At 42.1% G+C, this 20,697-nt stretch overlaps 1 protein-coding gene across 4 annotated transcripts in view; it reads left to right on the top strand.

Moving 5' to 3' along the window:
• The window catches only part of Plekhm3 (pleckstrin homology domain containing M3), a 163,717-nt gene that overhangs the window by 56,551 nt on the left and 86,469 nt on the right, over window positions 1-20,697 (top strand). For all 4 annotated transcript variants that reach the window (XM_048458960.3, XM_048458959.3, XM_085698975.2 and 1 more), the window contains 2 exons: window positions 4,978-5,123; window positions 18,057-18,250. In XM_048458960.3, coding sequence (XP_048314917.1) covers window positions 4,978-5,123; window positions 18,057-18,250 — 340 coding nt within the window. The remainder of the gene's footprint in view (window positions 1-4,977; window positions 5,124-18,056; window positions 18,251-20,697) is intronic.

The raw sequence follows: 20,697 nt of genomic DNA, 5'->3' as shown, positions 1-20,697 counted from the left end.
CTGCTCACATGGTGACATTTGTTTCCAAAAGTGTATCAGAGGGGAAGCTAAGCTCTTCAGAGCATGTGTTCATTAAAGATGTGAAGTGGGGTGGGAAGCAATAAAAAAAAAAGGCCAGTGAGTTCTCTTGTGAGGTAGTTTTTTGTTCTTATGAATTGAACACTCTGAAAAGTTTCAAAAAAGAACCTAGGAGAATGCATTTGCTTTGATCTAACATGTAGAGTGTCCCCTCTACAAATGCCCTTGAATTTAGAAATGTTGTTGAAAATCTGTGTGAAAGTACATAAAAATATATGTAAATAAGGCCTAATTAGTTGTTTCAGTTAATTGTTGTCTGTCTACTTTGCAGCTCCATTCTTCCCCAGTGTTGCTTTTCAGAATCCGCTTTTGGCACTCTTGAAAAAAGTTTCCTAGCAGTCATTTTAAAAAAAACACACTTTCCCCTGTTGAAAACCTGATAAATTAAAATCCCGATTGTGCCTCTTCGTGGAAAATTGCTTCAGACACTTTCAGTCTGTGACCCACAGTATGATAGTGAAGGAAATCTCACTGTCAATCAACAGAGCAGGACTTCCTTCTTGAGACAGATGCTATGTGCTGTGTGAAAGACAGTGACTCTGTATCAGGTCAGTAGCCTCTTCTCTTCTTCCCAACTACACTGTGCTCCTTCAAAGGCAAGTGTTTTGGACTGGGGCTAAAAGGCTTTAATTCTTTCTCAGTTGAATAGGAGGCTTCCCAGTAGCAGTGGAGATGCTCTGGGTGTAGCTGGTGGTGGAGCTCTTGCAGTTGGACAGATCCTCAGTTCCACCTGCAGTGTGCGAAATAAACACTTGTAGACTGAACTCAGCTACTTTTCCATAGCTGCTGTCCAGAAATTGACTAAGAACTGAAATTTAGTGTTGGAAGGTATGCAACAAATTATGGTTTTCACCGAGTAATCTGCACATCTTCTGCACTGTCGTTTAGAGTTTGGAGGGATCTTGGAGGTAGGTTTTAGAGAAACCAGGGGAGCTGCCCAGCCTTCGCCTGTTCGAATCCCTGGTGAGGAACAGAAGATGTACACGAGAAGTGTAGATTTCTGGTTGCTATCCCGATTATACAGATTCATAATCGTCTTGAGGAGGGTCCTAATTTGCCACAAACATTGCTAGGAGATTTTGATGCTCATTGAATTTGACCATCCACCAGTCTCAGCTATCCAGTTTATTTTCTTATGAGGAAGCAGGCGTAGAGAATTGGTTGGGTCAGCTTCACAGTATGTGCTGGACAAGAGTGGCCCAGACTTCCTGGCTCCGGATTAACACTTCCCTGTACTTCACATGTGGGAGTAGTCTTAGGCATGCAGACCGGTTCAAAATGACTTATGGACTGAGTGGGCAACATGGTTCCACATAGAGCAGGAAGACACTCAAGGACCAGAGGTAGCAGTCCACACAGTGTTACCCATGTCTAAACTAAAACCCTGGAGAGCATAGCTGTGTTCTCCCATCCTCCCTTCTCTCCTTTTATAAGTCCAGAAACCTGTGCAAAGTTCTGAACGTGTTTAATTTGTCTTAGTGGCACATGTAGTTGAACACCCACTTAAAATCAGTGTGACTAGTGGAAACAATTTTTTTTTTTTTTCGACAGGATTTCTCTGTTGTAGTTTTTGACTGCTCTGGAACTTGCTCTGTAAACTAAGCTGGCCTCAAACTCACTTGCCTCTACATCCCAAATGCAGGAATTAAAAGAGTATGCCACCACCACCCAGTGAAACATTACACATTGCTAGTTTATATGCTTTCTATGCATATTTGCATTTTTAAATGTTGCTTATATGTGTTATAGAACATTATAGTAAAGTCATTAAAATTGCAGATTGGTAACCCATTAATACCTATTAGTATTCAGGAGATGCCTACTGATACTAATTATATACCAAATTCAAGCAACTGAAGAGCCAAACTGACCTAGTTTTTCAGTGCTTTGGATGGTAGTTTGCACTACACTGATGTTTCTCACTCAATGTCTGCAAGATCACAGTCACCTCTGACCTATTAGGAAGGACTGGGTTCTGTTCAGTTTCCTGCTCTAGCGACAGAGGAACCCAGGAGAGTGGAACCCGTAAGTGAGATGGAACAAAGCCTCATGCAGTAACCAACTTTATTCAGAGCATCAGACAGTTTATACTCGGATGGGTAAGCAGAGTCATACAAGCAAAGAGTACAATCACAGGGCAGGCTGCACATGGTGGACAAGCAGACATGGCAAGATCATGGTTTCCATAAAAGCATTTAAACAAACAACACCAGCCAGTCGTAATGAATAATCTGAAGTAAGCTCACTCCTACCCACTACACCTGGGAACTTGAAAACATTCCCAGAACAATTCTGTGTTTTGAAGAAACTGAAGTTACAAGACTTGTGTCTTGGTTTCTTGTGGTTTCTCACAGCATTCAAAATTCTCCTGTGACTCCATTCTTGGACAGTGCTCTGCCAGTATTCTATTTCAGTGTTAATTCAGTTTGACTATCTACTAATTATAGAAACAGAGATATCCTCAGAGCTTGAATGTGTAAGGTCCCAGTTGGGTCTGTCCACTGATCACAGGTAAACACGTTTAATGTGCGGACTTTTGAATGGGCAACATATTTTAACAAGAATAGGAACGAACGCAAGCTGTTTGAAGAGGCATGCAGCCAGGTTCAAAGAATTACTTTTGGAATAACTATAGGAAATGACAGTCTTTTATATGTATGTGTGTGTGCATGTGCCAGGGGGTAGCTAGTTTATCATGTCTCAACACAAACATGTATTGGTTATCTACTGTGTGTTAAACTCTGTGTTAAGTGCTGAGGATAAAAAAATAAATCTGGGAAGTTTACTGTCCGCCTGACTGGAGAGGGCCATAAAAAGGCACCGCAGTTCAAGGAGGCACGTGCTAAATGCCAAATGAGTCACACAGTCTGTGAATGCAGCAGACAGCATTCCAGCATTTACCACCCGGAGTGGTGACAGCGTCTCTTCCGTCACACAGCAGCTCCTGTGGTCCTTATCTTCTGCACACCGTCTCTTTCCTCAGCTAGCCTCAAAAACAGGCTCATAATGATTTTGTTGCTACTCAGTAGTTAAAAAAGAATAATGATTTTGAGAACCATGGGAAGATGTAGTTATTAGAGTGTACCACTAGCATATGTGTTTCGTGATCTTCCAGTCCCCTCTGTTTTTAAGAACAAAAGGATCTAATTCTCCCAGCAGAAGATGCACTATGAAATGGCATGGTTATTACTGCCATTTTATTTAGGATGGAAACTCGTTAGGTTTTGGAGTATTTTCATAGAGTTTATGTGTATCTTTGTAGGAAGGCAGTTTGTATTAAATAATTGTATTAAATCTTTTGAGCTCCTTGTAATGGAATTGATTATACCACTGGTTGCCAAATTATTTGTCGTCACCATCACTGGAAGACTAAATCGGTTTCATGCTTACATCATGAGCTGTGTCAGCTCTCTTTAGTCTGTGGATTTGGCCCCTGACCGTGAGGATTGCTGCATGGACGGGTTCTAAAGTGAAAGCCGTGAGACAGGTCAGAATTGTGATGCTGTTTGCATAGTGTTCACCAGCCTTGCTGGGGCTTCCGGGATGTTTGTGACAGGATTTCCTCCTAAGGAAGCATGCTCTCATTGGGGCAGGGCTATGATTACTGCCAGGTCGCCTGACAGTCCCTGGACAGTGTTCACAGAATCATCAAACTCCTGAGAGAGGAAAAGGAGTCACCTACCATCTAGTGGCCTTGATGGCGTGCAGGATTTATTGAGGTCCCAAACACTAAAGGCACTGGGGAGAAACTGGCGTGTTTGCTGTTGAGGGTGCCATGAGCACTGTGTTTATCTGGGAAGGATGGGAAGAGTCCTTGGGCTGGAGTAAATAGGTTCTATAATCAAAAGGGATGCAGAGGAAGGGAAGCTGCGAAGGTGAGATGGCCAGTCAGATGCCAGAGTCTTTACACTGATTTTGTTTTTCAAGCAAAAACATGCTGTGTGTCCTATTTAGGGATCATCTCATCACCAGACAAGCTTAGAGCCAATTCCAAACCCTACCTTTTATTTGCAGAACAATCTCACATAACACATTTAACATTGCAAAATTCTTCCTTTCTTCCATTCTCAATCTCTGCCTTTCTTCCTTTTATTGAATTTTGTTTTGGTTTGGTTTTGATTTTATTTTTGTGGGTAAGGTATCATATCACCCAGGCTAGCCTTGAACTTGCTATATAGCCAAACTGACATTTAATTTCTGACCCTCTTCCCTTTGCCTTTGAGATACCTTCAAATGCAAGTGCCACCATATCACACATATCACCACAGTTTTATGTGGTGCTGGGGATTGATCTCAGAGCTTCATTTGCTAGGCAAGTACTCCAGTAACTGAACTAGAGTGATAGTTCTTGGTTTTGTTTCTCTGAGACAGGGGCTCACTAAGTTTCCCAGGCTGCTTTGAACTCTGGTACTTGCCATATAGCCTAGACTGGCCTTGAACCCACGACCTTACCTCCAGTTCTGCGACTGCAGGGGTGAACCACCATGCCTGGCTTCCTTTCTTCATCAGTAAAATAGGGTCTCTTTCCTCAGAGATGTTGTGTAAGCCGAACAAACCTGTATTAGAAGCTCCCAGACAATTATGTCGTATTAATTAGTTTCTGAGAAGGAAAATAGGAAAATAAAGGTAGAGTTGTGGAGGAACTGATCTCTGATAGCTATGTGCAGAAGAAATAGAATCAGAGGAGACCAGAGACAAGAGTTTAGTTAGGATGATGTCTGTCTCTCAGGAGGTGGGGAGTCTAGACTTTTAGGCTGGGAAGGAGGATGCCCTTGGGTCCCTGCATTCTCTACAACTTCTCCTCTGCTACAGACTTCATTTAACGTTAGGGCTGTGGAGCCTTATTCTGTGCTGTTCGAAGTTCAGCAGCAATCATAGTCTATCTTTTGCCTTGAACAGGATGCCAACGATCTATTGGTCTCTCTAATGGCAAGGCCAAGGTGTGCAATTACAGCGGGTGGTACTACTGCAGCAGCTGCCACGTGGATGACAGCTTTCTCATCCCAGCACGAGTAGTTCACAACTGGGACACTTCAAAATATAAGGTAGGTGCCAACTCTCACTTTGTAGTTCAGCCTGGCCCCAAACTAACAATCCCTCTGTCTCCAGCTCCCAAGAGTTGGGCTGACAGACACATCCCATCACGCCCAATTGTGCCTTCAGATTTTATCTAATATCTTACACATCTCACTATTTTAAAGCTTTTTTTATTGTGGTTCTTATTAATTTGAAAATATATGTATGTTTTTGGATCTATAGTCTGTCAACTATAAGTTTTTAACTGTAGACCTTGGTAATTAACTATAGGTGCTAAGAGAATTCTGTATGGTGGGAGGCCTCTTAGGATTTTTATTAGAAAATGGGGAAATTGAGATTCTACATGATCATACCTGTGATCTCTGGAGAAGGCATATGTGACCCAAAGTGTTGCTTGTGATGATATAGCACTCTGATTCAAGCCCGTTCAGCCCTTGAGCTGGAATTCTGGGAGAAGCCCACAGAAGGAACAGTGCAGTTAGTCAACCTCAGGTCTTTTAGGAGAACTCTTGTATATTAGAGAATGGGAACAAGTGAGAAATGCTGGAATATGCTAGGCTTTGCACAGTGATGACTAGCAGACAAGAGAGACATCCAAGGGGTATGAATAGCACATTTGTTATATATAGCTGTTAAATAGCTGTTAAAGTGCAGGTCAACAGGGGGAGAGGAAGACTCAAGACATGTTGGGTCATCCCAACGTAAGAGTGTACAGAGAAGAGGGGCAACAAAGAGCGTCAGGGGACCAGAACGAGTGAGCAGTGAGGTAGAAGGAGCCCAGGCTGCCTGAAAAGCCATGTGAAGAAAGTGTTGCCCGATGAACTGTGACAGACGCTGATAGGTCAGATAAGATGAGCCCTGAGTACTGACCATTGGCTCCAGTCATGTGGAGGTAATTAGTGACCCTAATGAGAGCACTCTGAATGGAGAGGCAGGAGCAGAGGTCTGAGTGGAGAGGGCACAACATAGAATTGGAAGAAAGAAAGGAATGACAAGAATAGGCGAAGGCTCACTCAAAAGGGAAGAGACAGGTAGAGGATAACGCAAAGGGAAGTGGGGTCAAGTTAGGTTTGACTTTTGTTTTAATGGAGAAAAGATAACAGCGTAGTTTTCTATGCTGCTGTGAACTCTGCAGGAGAACGGGAAAGGCTGGAATGATGAAGGTGAGAGAGTAAGAATGCATCCTGTAGACAGCACGGGACTTGGCCAGGGTTCAACCGCGGAGTGCGAGGAAAGGAGTCTGAGAGGTATTGGAAGCCCATGGGAGCCCTTTTTTGCTTTCAATATCTGTGATCTTACAGGGGTTAAGTTTCCATGTGGGTTACTCTGGAAACTCCCTCCTGCTAATAGGGAAAAGTAGATGATTAGAAAATAATTCCGTCAACTCACCTGCAGGCTTCTGTAGCCACATAGTCCTCACTGCCCTTCTACAGGAAACCAAACCCCTCTTACTGAAGCTTTTATCCCTCCGCCCCTGTTGTTTCCTTAGCGCTTCCTTTCCACATCATGGTTTTACCAACTCTGGAGGGTTGGTGTTAATTAGACATCTGTCCAAAGCATACCTCAGCCCCTTCTTGTGTGTTTGGTTAGTGGGAGACATATTCCTTGAACTTCCCGAGTCCAAGTTTTCTAAGACATAAGATGAGCCCAGCCTGCCTTGGTTCAGATCTTGGCTTTATTGCTTGCTGATATGTGACCTGGGTGAGTTACTTAGACTCTGGGTGTTTTAGTTTTCTTGTTTGTAAGATGAGGACAATATTACCTCAAAAGAGTTACCCACTGGCTGAATGGCTAAAATATGTAACGCATGTAGCATGGTGCCAGCACTCCATGCATGCCAAATAAGCATTATGCTTTTGGTAACTCACATGTTTATAGTTGACAGTTGTATGGAGGAGGTTAGTAAAAGAAAAACACAAAGAAAGTTTGTGGTTTGAACTCTTAGGGCTTCTGTCCTCTGGTTTGAGGGCTAGATAGATGGCTATTCTTCCTCTCCTGTCCCATTCTACCCTCTCCCGTGACCACCATGCTCCCAATTTACTCAGGAGATCTTGCCTTTTTCTTCTTCCCAGGGAGATCCATGTATGTCTCTCTTAGGGTCCTCCTTGTTTCCTGGCTTCTCTGGGACTGTAGACTGCGTAGTCTGGTTATACTTTGCTTTATGTCTAATATCCACTTTTGAGTGAGTACATATTATATTTGTCTTTCTGGGTCTGAGTTTCCTCCCTCAATATGGTTTTTTTTTCTAGATCCATTCATTTGCCTGCAAATTTCAAGAATTTTTTTTATTTTTTTATTTTTTTGCTGCTGAGTAGTACTCCATTGTGTAAATGTAGCACATTTTACTTAGCCATTCTTTCATTTGGGGCATCTAGGTTTTTTTCCAGGTTCTGGCTGTTACAAATAATACTGAACATAGTTCAGTACACAAGGACATAACACATGTCCTTGTGATATGATTGAAAATCCTTTGGGTATTTACCCAAAAGCAGTATTGCTGAGTCTTGAGGAAGGTTGTTTCCTAATTTTCTGAGAAATCGCCACACTGATTTCCAAAGCAGCTCTACAAGTTTGCATTCCCACCAGCAATGAAGGAGTGTTCCCTTTACCCCCCACATCCTCTCCAACATAAGTTGTCATCAGTGTTTTTGATTTTGGCCATTCTTAGAGGTGTAAGATAGAATCTCAGAGTTGTTTTGATTTGCATTTCTCTGATGACCAAGGATGTTGAGCATTTCCTTAAGTGTCTTTCAGCCATTTTAGATTCATTTGTTGAGAGTTCTCTGTTTAGGTCTGTACTCAATTTTTTATTGGATTATTTGTTCTTTTGATGTCAAGTTTCTTGAGTTCTTTGTATATTTTGGAGATCAGTCCTCTGTCCGATGTGGGGTTGGTGAAGCTCTTTTCCCAATCAGTGGGCTGCTGTTTTATCTTGTTGACCATGTACTTGACTTTGTAGAAACTTCATACACACACAAATACATAATTAAATTTTTAAGTTTCAAAGGAAAAGTCCAGAAATAGTGTAATAAAGGGCTAGAGAAATGGCTTAGCCTTTAAAGGCCAAGCTCACAACCGGAAATATAGAAAATGCTGTGATAAGTACTTATTGAATGCAGGTTATTGTTCTCATCACGCCACATTTATGGAATTGATTGATGGTTGCATGTTTTCTCTGTAAAGGAGAGCTCAGGAGGTGTGGCTTGACACAGCCCATGGCACACAGTTGGGAAGCAGGAGTGGCTGCTGAGTGAGAGTGAAGCCTATCCCTTGGGTGCCTCAGACTCAACACACCAAGTGTGTGCTCCCTACAGCTACAGATGCAGATATTCAGTCATGTGAATAGTCCCGTTGTCTCCACTGCCAGACATAGGCAACACCCTGGTTATCTCCTCTACTGCATGTGTCCTGGCCACACAAGAACCAAGACTTAACTGTAGCATGGTCATGCTTTCAGCCCCGCTGCACTCATGGCCTCAGCAGCCATCACACGGCAGGAGTTGGCAGCCTTCTAACAGCGCTTCTTGCCTTCGCTGCTCACTTCCCTGGGTCCCAGTGTTACCTCAGATAAATTTCTTATTCAGTCTTTAGCTTAGTTTTTTATTTTTTTATCTTACAATAGAGATAATAATAGCACTTAGGCAATAAGGCTGCTGTTTTCTTAAATTAGTCACATAAGTCCCTAGCACAGTGCAATGTAAGTGGTCAGTTAAGGTCAGACTTAACCATATTGTCTGCAGAGTAGGTACAGTTAGTTCCCGTTGTGATCTCTAGTCCCAGACTTCACTGTATTGTATGCAGAGTAGGTACAGTTGGTTCTCCTGTGATCTCTAGCCCCTGTCCACCCCTCTGGCTTCCTCATCCACACCCATCCCCACTCGTCTCCTCATTACAGTTGTGTCTACCCTTCGGATCCCTGTCCTGCCAGTCTTTTTCACATCTCTTGACTTCTCTTGCTCTCACCCAGACCTAACAAATCCTAAAATCTGATTTGAACCCTATGTCTCCCCTAATTCGTTCCTTCCTTTCCTAGACAGTTATCATGAACTACTTGTGCATCTTGTACTTGACACTCCCAATATAGACTATAAATATATTATTTGTGTGTGTATGAGATAAAAACATATTTAGGGAGACAGACTGGTTGCATTCACGTTAGATTAATATGCTTGGAGTAGAACTTTGACATCTAACACCAAGCGAGTGAGTGAAATAGCCCCAGCCCCATGGTCTGCTGAGAGCTGGGGCCGACGACACCTGCCAGCAGAGTGCACATCAGTCAGTGGAGAAAAGGCAGACATGACTGTTCACAGTAAGCTTTGCAGACTACAGGAACCACCAGTCTAGCTGGTACTGAAGCCTAGGGTCTTTCTGTAAGACGGGCCGTGTTGTGGTGGTCTGCGCTGAGGTCATTGAAGATGTTTATTAGGGACACTCAGTTCATTCATGCTGCACATGGGGAGTCAGACCTCTGCTTCCCACATTCTCAGTGGACCAGGGACAGCTCTACTGTAGGAACACAGCCAGCTGATGTTATCTGGATCATCTGTCACAGGCATTGAGGAACTATATTCCATTTAGTCCAGCATCTGTCTGTCTTTGCTCAGATACCAAGAATTAACTTAATGCTTCTAATTGTGAAGATCAATTTAGACCTACCAGTTTCTCAACCCAGACATCATTCTGTTAGATCTGCCTACTGCTCTTAATAGCAAGTACGTGACTGCTTGGCTCCCCATTGAAAAAAAAAAAAGGGTTTGCACAACAGAATTAAATTGTCATCTCAAGCATTTCCTGGCTGCCCTCTGGAGTATTAATAATCCTAATTACTTCCAAGAGCAAAATTGCATCCATTTCTGGTGTCTGTGCTACAGACTCAACTGGGCTCCATGACTGAGAAGGAGTTAAACCCTTTCCTTAAATTCTGTAGCCATTTTCTAATGAAATTGTCATAAAAGTACCTCCCTGCCCCCATTCAAACCAATCAGACTGAACCAAAATACTCAACTTTCTTACCATTTTCCCAAAGCTGTGCTTTTAAAAAACGATTTGTGTGTCCTGGCCTGGATATCCACATTCCACTTAGCTAGGGGTTTTCCATGTTACTCAAGCCTGTGTCTCCATCTTGAGAGGTATCCAGCACCAGCTCTGTTGCCTCCAGCTGCCTTCCCCCTTTGTTCATTACTGACTGTAAATGTGTTATGAAGTTAGAAATAAAACCAAACTGTTCAAAGTGAGTCTGAAGTAGCTCAAAGGAAATGTAATTCTTGCCCTCATGAACACTTTTATTTCATTGGAGGGGGAAAGACATTAAACAAATACATAGATACAAAAAATGACTTTGGAAATGAAATATTGCTGCTCATCATTGTTTTAGAGTCCAGCTCCATGTAAGCCTACATGCAGTGCTGCCTAACTGCATTCTAGTCTGTCTCTGTCTTCAGCCTTCCTGTCTTCTGACAGGAAAGAAGGATGGAGGAGGGGCAGGGAGCATCTCTACTAGAGAGCAGTAATCAGATAAGTTATGACAGAGTTCTTCAAAACGAAGTGACTGTGACTGCAGACCCCTGGACACAGAGCAAAGTGTCTAGAGTTCTGCGTCCTGGCTCTGCTGTGCCATGCCATGACCATAAATAAGTTATTTGGGGTCCCTGGACTTGATTAAATACAGAAAATGGGTTAATTCACTGTTTTTCAAAGTAGACTTTGTGAAATACTTACATGTTCAGCACATGTTAGTGGGCTCCATTGGAAGGCCACCACCAGACCATCTAGGTGAGGATTAGAAAGAGCTAATGAGTTTACAGCTTGGTAAGAAGGGACAGCGAAGTTTAAGGAGGATATTCTGCTTCCAGTTGAGGAATGGAACATAAATTAGTCTTTCTCCCATTTTTCTGCCCTTGGCAGGGCTGGAATAAACAAAACTGTCCTGTCTACACACAAATAGATTTGAGAAGTAGGTGGGATAAACAGGTAATCTAGAGCCTTTCCCAAGCTCTCTCAAGTTTCATGTGGATGTAGGTGCCGAATGTGTGGGTGCCATTTGTAGGTGGAAGTTTCTGTCCCTCAGGCTACTCCCCAGTAACCACACAGAGGCTTAATATTAATTACAAATGCTCAGCTGATAGCGCAGGTTGTTACCTGCTAACTCTTGCATTTCTAATGAACTGTATTTTTATCGCACTTTGCCACTTGGCTTTGTGCCTTTTCTCAGTACAGCCTGTCCATCCAGCTTCTCTCTGCGTCTGCTCGCTACTCCTCTGACTCTACCCTTCTTCTTCCCAGCAGTCTGTTTGGCTCTCCCTCTAACATTATCTGTCCACTGTTGACCATTTAACTTCCTTTTTAAACCAATCAGAGCGACAAAAATTCACACAGTTTAAGGGAATATTCCACAGTGATCCTCCTTCCCTTCCTTCCCTTCCTCCCCTTCTCTTTCTGTTCCTTGTCATCACTACTGAGCTACATTCTAACCCAACCCATGCAGATTTTCTTACTATCAAGTGTCTCAGAGTTTGAATGTGAGAAAGGAAAGTACTGTGCAGCCTATTTATTTTCCCAACACTTGAAAAAAATCTCTTTTGTGGGACTGGTAACTGGGGGAACACAGGTTGAGAAAAACTGACTGGATTATCTTTCCCTTTCCTTGTTCTACTAAGATCATGTCCTCCTGTGTTTTTTTTTTTCAGCCTTTTCCTTCTAGCAGTAGCAGAACCCTAGTCCCCACTGCACCATTTCACATTGCATCTGTGGTTGACCATTATCCCCTCTGCTCACCACTTCTTTACCCAGTGCTGTTCTGTGTGTGAACATGCCAGAACACTATTCCAGAAACCTCTCGGGGATTGTGCAAACCTGAAACACATGCTGTGTTCACATCTCCAATGATTACACTTAGTGTTCAGATCACATGTGCTCATTTGTAAATGTATGTGTATAACCACAGATTTGGTCACCCATTAGTTTAGAACTAATTTCAGTGTTCTCCTTACTGTGAGGAGGAGGCGATATGCTCTAACTGCACTTCTTCCCTCATAAGGTGTTTAGACTGCAGTGCTGTGAAGACAGAATCAGCTCACACATTGAAACACAAACACAGTTATGGTATGGTTATCCTATGGCATAAACCATTCTTATTGTTCACTACAGGAGCCACTAAGCCAGGCATAGTGGTGTGTATCTCTAATCCCAGTGCTTTAGGGCAGTCTCGGCTGGTACATAGTATAAGCACCAGAACCAACATTGAAAGGAGAGAATCCAGTTCTGAAAGTTATCCTCTGACCTTCACAGGCAAAACATGGTGTGTAAATGTTGACATACCCTGCCAATCATACACACACACACACATTCACATAATAATAATGAATAAAAAATTTTAAAAGCATTTTGGTGTTGGCAGAAACTGTTCTTTTGTTTTCCTGCGGCCCAGACCCAAATAATCACATAGAAACTATATTAATTACAGCACTGTTTGACCAGTGCATTGTCCAGGCATTTTTCTAGGTAACTTTTATATCTAAGAATTAACTCATTTCTATTATTCTGTATATTGTCACGAGGCTGTGGTTTACCAGGTGAGATTCCAGTATCTGTCTCCGTGGGCAGCTACATGGCGTCTCCTTGACTCCTCCTACTCGCTCTGTATCTCTTCCAGCCTGGCTATATTCTGCCCTGCCAAAGGTCAAAGCAGCTTTTTTCATTAAACAATAAGAGAAACACATATACAAAAGAAGATCCCACATCATCTCCCCTTTTCTGTCTAAATAAAAAGTAAGGTTTTAACTTTAACATAGTAAAATTACATATAACAAAACAGATATCAAGCAAGAATTGCTGTTATAATATTTAGTCTTTTGTTCTGGAAAATTTCACATCTAATTTATCTTTTATCATAACTAAGGAAAAAATTATAATTATAACTATCTAGTCTTCAACTCTTCAAAGACCTCAGAAGGATATATTACCTAAGTAAACAGGAAGTGCATTGTAAGCAGTCTCCAAAGTTCTAGAATTGACAGTGACATCTTGCTGTCTGTACAGTCACCCAAAGTTCTTTTGTGACATTGGGGCATCGATCTTCAGCCTACAGGCCACAATGTCTGGCAGACTTTTCAGTGAAGCAGGAAATTTGAAGATCTGTTCTGCCTTGTAATGGCAAAGTTTATCAGTTGCTTTCTTCTGTGTCCTGCAGAATGTCTGGTAGACTCTTTCATAAAGCAGGAACCTTGAAGGACTGTCCCACCTTTTGGCAAGTTCAGCAGTCATTTTTCTGTGGGTCCTGCACGTCCAACTCACACAGCACAGCATCAAGCAGTTCAGGCAAGAGCAGTTTCTTTCCCAAATGGCCAGCCTTGTCACAGTGAAGGCAAATTCCATAGCAAGTTTCTTCAGTGCCCATAACCTCTCTGAAGTGATTGGAGCTGCTGTAAGAAGACATGTTTCACTGTTGAGAAGTCTCAAAACATTTTAAATGACATATTCTGTAGGTCTTTGAAAGATTTGAAGAAAACCTATCCCTCTGAAATATATCTCTGTACATCTAGAAAACCTAACTAATATGACTACAAGTTTGACTATTATAAATTACTACCTATTATTCTGTATTTCTTAATTATACATTACCTTTTAAAATGAACTGCACAATCACAATACCTTAAACAAGAACAGAAACACACATACATAGTATTACAAATCGACCTTAAATTTGTATCAATAGACCAATGTCTGTACCAATGTAAAGTATTCATTTTTGTATCATATCCTTCTTTAAATGAAAACAAACATTTATATACAATCATTTTGGGGATTTGGGCATTGTTTTCTCCATACTGCTTCCTGATGTTTGTTGGGCAAAGTATTTTTAGGGTTCATGGATACCTTTCTGAGGCTCTTGTTCCATCAAACCACATTAGCCTGGAAGGAATCCACAGGTTCTCATCTTCTGTGGAAACAAAAGCAGACCCTCTTTTCTAAAGCAACATATCCTTAGTCCTAAATTTTGAAGTCCAGATACCTTTATGTTGGTTTAACTTGGCAGCCCCAAAAAATCAAATGTCTTTCTGCAATTAAAAAAATCAAATAAAACCCAATAATATACATAATCAGACTCTGCATATTTTTCATCTTTACATGGCCTATTTTTTCTCTATTGCTTTTACTCCTTTAATCTGTGTCTGTCTGTACTCCTTTATATTACTTTTACAATCTCTTTAAAGACTCTGTTTTATTTTTTAACACTATGATTTCTTTTTATACCTGTCTGTATTCTTTTTCTTCTCTCTCCCAATGTGCATTTTTTAAAACACATTGTAAACAACTTAAAGGGGTTTTTTTTTTTTTGGTGTTGTTGTCTGAATCTGTCTTCACTGTATATCTCTATCTTTTTCTGAGCACATGAGTCTTTAATCTGCTAAGTGATATGGCTAGGATTAAAGCTTCAGTCTTGGTGTCTGGCTCCACCTGGCTCTCTCAGCCTTTCAATATGGCAGAGGTGTGCTTACTGCCAGCTCTGGGACTGCTGAGTGGGAGCTGTACTCACCACCTTAACTCTGGGAAGCACCATGCAGCACAGAAACCTTTTTATTTTTTGTCTGAGTAAAAGCTAAGTCTGCCATGCAGCATGTTGTGCAGCCTGGAAATGTCTCTGTGTATAGCAGTGGGAATCTGCCATGTTCTCCTGCCTGTGCACACCTAGCAGACTTGATCAGGCCAGTTGTCCAGACAGTGAGTGCTGAGCTGCTGACATGCTCTCAGCTACTTTCCTCTTAACCTCGAGTGGGCGTACAAGCACCCATACCTGAAGTGGGTGGCGGGCATGTGTGTTAGCCCCAAATGTGTGGGTGTTATTTTGTAGTTGAAGAGTGCTCTTTCATTTCCCCACTGCCCAGATCCTGATAATCACATAGAAACTATATATATTACAACACTGTTTGGCCAATAGTTCAGGCATTTTCCTAGCTAACTCTTATATCTTTAGCTAACCCATTTCTTTTATTCTGTGTTTCACTTCGAGGCTATAGCTTACCAGGTAAAGTTCTTGTATCTTTTGCCTTTGGCAGCTACATGGCATCCCCTTGACTCTGCCTACTCTCTCTATGTCTCTTCTAGCTAGCGATTTTCTGCCCTGCCAAAGTCCAAAAAAAAAAAAAACCTTTATTCATTTACCAATAAGAGCCACACATATATAGAAGGACCTCCCACATCATCTATATCCCACATCACTTTGGCATTTTTTGCTTTTCATAATTTGGTTTGCCTGAAGGATAGCAGCTCAGCTATTTGTTGGGACATGCCTGGTGTTAACATGTGATTCGTGTCATGTTTAGACTAACAGGGAAGAACTTTAATAACGCCATTGGCTTCTTCCCTAGGTCATCAAGAGCACACTTTCTTCCTTAGGCTAATAATCATTTCAAAGTCTTTCTTTTTGGAAAATGCTTTTTAATGATAGTGGAGCTTGAGTGTTAAATCATCTTGCTAATATAGGGAGGAAAACTTTGAAAGCTCAAGGAATCAGAAAGGGATTAATTATAAAGCTCTGTTTTGCAAAACTAGCATTTATTTCATACCAAATTTTCCTAAAAACTCCCTCACCAGTTTTGTGAATGGAGTGGAATCAATGGATCTGGACTCTGAAGACCTAGACCATAAGTTCAGCCTTGTTGCCAAAAAATGGCTGCAGCAGCAGAGCTGTGTCCACACACCCAGGCAGCCTTGTCAGGGGTGCCCTTCGAGGGAGGAAGGCAGCTCCGTGGATGGGTCTGAAGCCAGCTCTGTTTCTCTTTTTTTTTTTTTTTTTGTCATTTCAGTTTATGAACACTGCTGTCAGTAGCTGCTGTCCTGTTCCTCCCCCTGCTTTTATGTGTCTGTAAGAGATTCCCCCCTTTTGCTTTTGGACTTAAGTAGCACCTGAAGAGAGAAGCCTTTTAAGGCCTGGGAGACTGTCCAGTGCCCTTTGTCCTTCTGTTCACCTACTAAAAGGTAGCATTGTTAACCTAATTCAGCTGGCCCTGACTCACTATAAACAGTGTTCTGTACACCCAGAAAGACTAATTGAATTGTACAATACATCATTTTTTAGCAGCAGTTTCAAGTGGATTGTACTTCACTTCCCTGAACAACATCAGGCATTTTTCCTCATTTGAAGATATTTAAGTGCAGCAGATATTTAAACACAAGTAAATATAACATGTAATTCAGAAACAACTCAATTTTGTCTTTCTGCATGGAGCTGGAGCTGGAGCTGTTGAGGTGCCTGAGGGCAGGCGGGCTGCTTTGTTATCATTGAAGGCCTGGCCTGCTGTGCTGTCTTTGCCTCACAGCTGCACTCTGGTACCTTGTTGTTCCTGACCTGGTAAAGCAGTTAAAGCTCTTGACTGATTCTGGGGGCTGTTTTGTAACCTGGATTTTCAGTCTATTAAGATCCTTTAACTTTACTACTCTCTGCAGGATCTCATGGGGTCAGACTGTACACAGATATCTTACAAATAATCACTTAGAAACACACACACGTAGTACACTTTTCTAGCCCTGTAAGAAATATAAACTTAGTTGTGAGCTTTTCCACTTTAAGAAGATGGTGATGCTGTGCTTTATGTTTGTGTGTAAGTAGCATATTTTTAATTAGTGCTTAATAGCCTCTAGTCTAGAATCACACTTCCGTATTATCCACTGGGACCTGGTGATTTTGTGTTGTCCCCTCGTGCTTCCCTGTCCGCTCTGTCCATCTGTGCTTCCACCTGTAACTCCAGAGCTAGTCCTGTGTCGCTTGCTTCACCAGCCCCCAGCTCCTGTTCCCCAGGAGAGCGAGTCCTCCCCTTTAAGCCACCTGTGAGCCCCGTGGCTCTAGTGATGGCAGACTGCATGTGGATTTTGTTTGGAGTCTTTATCTTTTGGACTAAAAATCCCCTTGAATTCCCTTTCTGTAACAGTGAGCTCTGCTGTGCAGTGTAAAGCCTAGTGAATTTCCAATTTTCTTTCTAATGAACAAAGTTCCTTATTTTAGTGCTCAGTCCTAGCTTTGCTTCTGGAGAGGGTTAGTGGGAACTTCTGGAGAGGTTTACCTTCCGCAAGTAGAGGCTCAGCCTACCCTGTGTAGCACTAGGCAGTTGACACCCGAGTATCAGCAAACCGGCTTGGTGAGAGTCCAGTTGCCCACGTGTGGTAGTGTGCCACGTTAGTTAGGTTTCTCCGCTCCGCTGTGTTTCCGATGCACCACTGACCTCTACTAGAACAATGCTATTTTAAAAAGCATTCAAGGATTAACGAGTGGGACGGACATATTGGCAGCAGTCTGCCCACACCCACGGGAGTTCTGCTCAGGCGTCTTCTCTTTGGGCCATTTCTATTTAGCAATTTTGCTTCCTCATAATTTTTCTCCCTCCCTCCTTCTTTTTTTTCTTTTCTTGAGAACACCAATTTCTTTGTTTTAATATTTCACAATGTGTGTAATTTTTCTGTTTTAAAAAATACTTTTTTAAAGTATCATAGAGTATATGTACATGCACATTTATTTATGTAGTTTTTAAAGACTATGAGTTCTTTTCCCACATTGCTTAAAATAATTACAGATTCACAGGAAACTGAACATGTATTTAAGTACCTTTCACCTAGTTTTCTCCTGTGGTCACATCTTAGTCACCACAGTAGGATTTATAAAACCAAACAAAACAGAACCATGACACTGGTGTGGTGGATCTGTGTAGTTCTGTGCAGTCTCAGGTATGGTCTCATATAATTACTAGCACAATAGAGCTAACTGAGTTAATGAATTTCTTCCACATTTGCCAGTTGAGCTTCTGTAAGGTGAAAAGAGAAGCTGCCCTGTTTGGCTTCTCTGTGGGCCTCTTCACGTAGCGTGTACAGAAACACTACTGCTTAGTCACCAAGGTGTGATTCCCAGGCAGAGCAGGCTGCACTGACGACCAGAGTTTGTTTTGCAGGTGTCCAAGCAGGCCAAGGAGTTTCTAGAGTATGTGTACGAAGAGCCGCTGATCGACATCCAGCAGGAGAATCCCATGCTGTACCTCCACGCAGAGCCACTGGCCACTGTCGTGCGGCTGCGGCAACAGTTGAAATCACTCCGAGCCTATTTGTTCAGCTGCCGGGCGGCAGTGGCGGAGGACCTGCGCCGCAGGTAAGTCACAGACGCCAGCCCACGGGGGCTTGTTTTTCCTGTCTGCCCGGGATGGTGGTCAGACATCCTTTGGCACCTTTCCGAGGCAGCCCACCCCAGGTCTGAGTGTCTCCCTCTACCACCTCCTGCCCCTGACTCATTTTACTTTCTCCTGGGAGCACCTCAGTCAACTGATCCAAGCAAAAACGAACATCACTTCTCAGCCTAGCTCAAGGCTTTGAATCCATGAATGAGTACCCAGAGCGGGAAAACCTTCCCTGCCAGGATGCTAATGTAAGGGGACTTTCGCAGTCATACGATCAGTCCCAGAGCTTTCCTAGGCTTTCCTTACCTTTTACCGTCAGTAAATGAGCAGGTTTGAAATATTTCACAACTAAAAGGCCCTTTAATAGGAAACATGATTATTCAAATATTTTTGTCTGTACAAAACCAAATATACAAACTTTGTAACTGCGCAGGCAGAAAAGCTTGGTATCAGAGTGCATGACCTAGCCTTCCGCCCTTCACCTTGCACTTGGTATCAGAGTGCATGACCTAGCCTTCCGCCCTTCACCTTGCACTTGGTATCAGAGTGCATGACCTAGTCTTCCGCCCTTCACCTTGCACTTGGTATGGGCTGCCCTTCTGAATCAGCTCATGGTTCATAGAACACACAGGGCCAAGCCAAACTCTCATGTTTAAAATGAAGTTAAAATGTGCTTAGTCTCATAAAATTTCTTCTTTTACAGTTGTGTTTTATGAGCATTTAAATTCTCACCTTTGCCATATTTATGCCATATATACCAGTTTATACTTGAAATAATTGTTGATGGCATGCATAAGTCCCTAAAATACCTTTTGATTTTTTTCGATTTAATAGAAATGATAAGCCACATACATTAGTAAATGTTTTTGGTAGTCAACCAACATGCATAAGAGCCTTTGGGAAGAATCAAAATAATAGATCTTGCAATCTGAGATTCAATTAGATCCAAAGAAACTGACATGACCCTAGGCCTGAAGAAGACATTGCAGAAAGAACTCAGTGTAGACAGTGAAAGGGGCTCTTATGATAATGCAAAGGCAGCTGCCAGGGAGTGAGACGCTCCTCATTCAGTTACATAGTGGTTTTTCCAGAAGATAATAGACACTTACTTATAGATGGAGGCTGCTCATTCATTTCCTGGATTCCAGACCCAAAACAATCACACAGAAACTATTAAGTAACTCTTACATCTTAAATTAACCCATTTCTATTAATCTGTATATTGCCATTTGGCTGTGGTAAGGTTCCATCTGGTGTCTGTCTCCTTCAGTGGCTACATGGCATCTCCCTGACTCCGCCTACTCTCTTCTATATTTCTGTTCTGATTTCCTGCCTGGCTCAACTCTGCTAAGCCACTGGCCCAAACAACTTTATTCATCAACCAGTAAAAGCAGCGCATATACAGAAGGACAGCCCACATTACTTCATTATTTTATTATTCATTATATTATTTTCATATAATCTAGACAGATCTTAGTTTTAAAAGCTTTGAGCTCCTTTGTAGGGTTGGAGAGATGGCTCAGCAGTCAGAATCACTGGCTTATATTTCAGAGTGTTTGACTCCCAGCAGCCAGCTTGGCAGCTGACAATTGCCAGTGGCCCTAGTTCCAGTGGATCCTATGCCCTTCTGGTAGGCAATTCATACACATGGTGTACATACATGCTTGTAGACAAAACAACCATATTCGTGAAATAAATATAAATATACCTTAAAAAAAAGTCTCAGGACTTTCTTTGGAAGACAGTAGAATTCTATGTCTTCAATTCATTTAGCAACTGAATTAGAATCAAGATTTTTTTTAGTCATCAAAATATTCTTATTTGATACCTCAGTACTTTTTGGCTTTGCTCAGAGCTTATGTTTCTTGTGGCTATATTTGTGGATGATAATGAACATATGCACATGGGAATCCTACTAGATATCTTTCCAGTATAATGTTTAGCTTTGGTTGAAGTATCCCAAATAGGGCATGCATTTGCAAATTAAATAAAAGGCTTCTTCTCTTAACAGATGACTAATAGCCTCCACTTCAGCAGTCCAGTGGTTTGCCACAGGGTGCTATGCCTTATAGCCAGGCCACCAAGGGAGAAGTGGGGGTTTAGGACAAAGGCCTTGAGTGGCTATTCCCAAACCATGAGAATGAAGACAGCAACCCTCCTTTCCTTTCTACTCATTTATTTCTTCTGGGCTTGCTCATAGCCATTACACAAAGCAACATGTATAGTTTTGAGTGGCTAGACGGACAGGCTGGGAAGGAAGAAAAGCACAGATGGGTGTTAAATGTCCCTTGAGACCACTGAACAGTGAGTGAGCCCAGTCGTCTGCTAAGTGTAAGGAAGAGATCTTACAGTTAGTTTTTCCTTGTTTCCCTATTGGTCTCTTACCAAGATGTCTAACCAACCAATCCATCCAGACCTACAG

This window comes from Myodes glareolus, chromosome 1 (assembly GCF_982192425.1).
Source record: "Myodes glareolus chromosome 1, mMyoGla1.1, whole genome shotgun sequence".
Lineage (NCBI taxonomy): Eukaryota > Metazoa > Chordata > Mammalia > Rodentia > Cricetidae > Myodes > Myodes glareolus.
The sequence above is the reverse complement of the archived record's forward strand: the minus strand, read 5'-3'. Positions and strand labels throughout refer to the sequence as shown.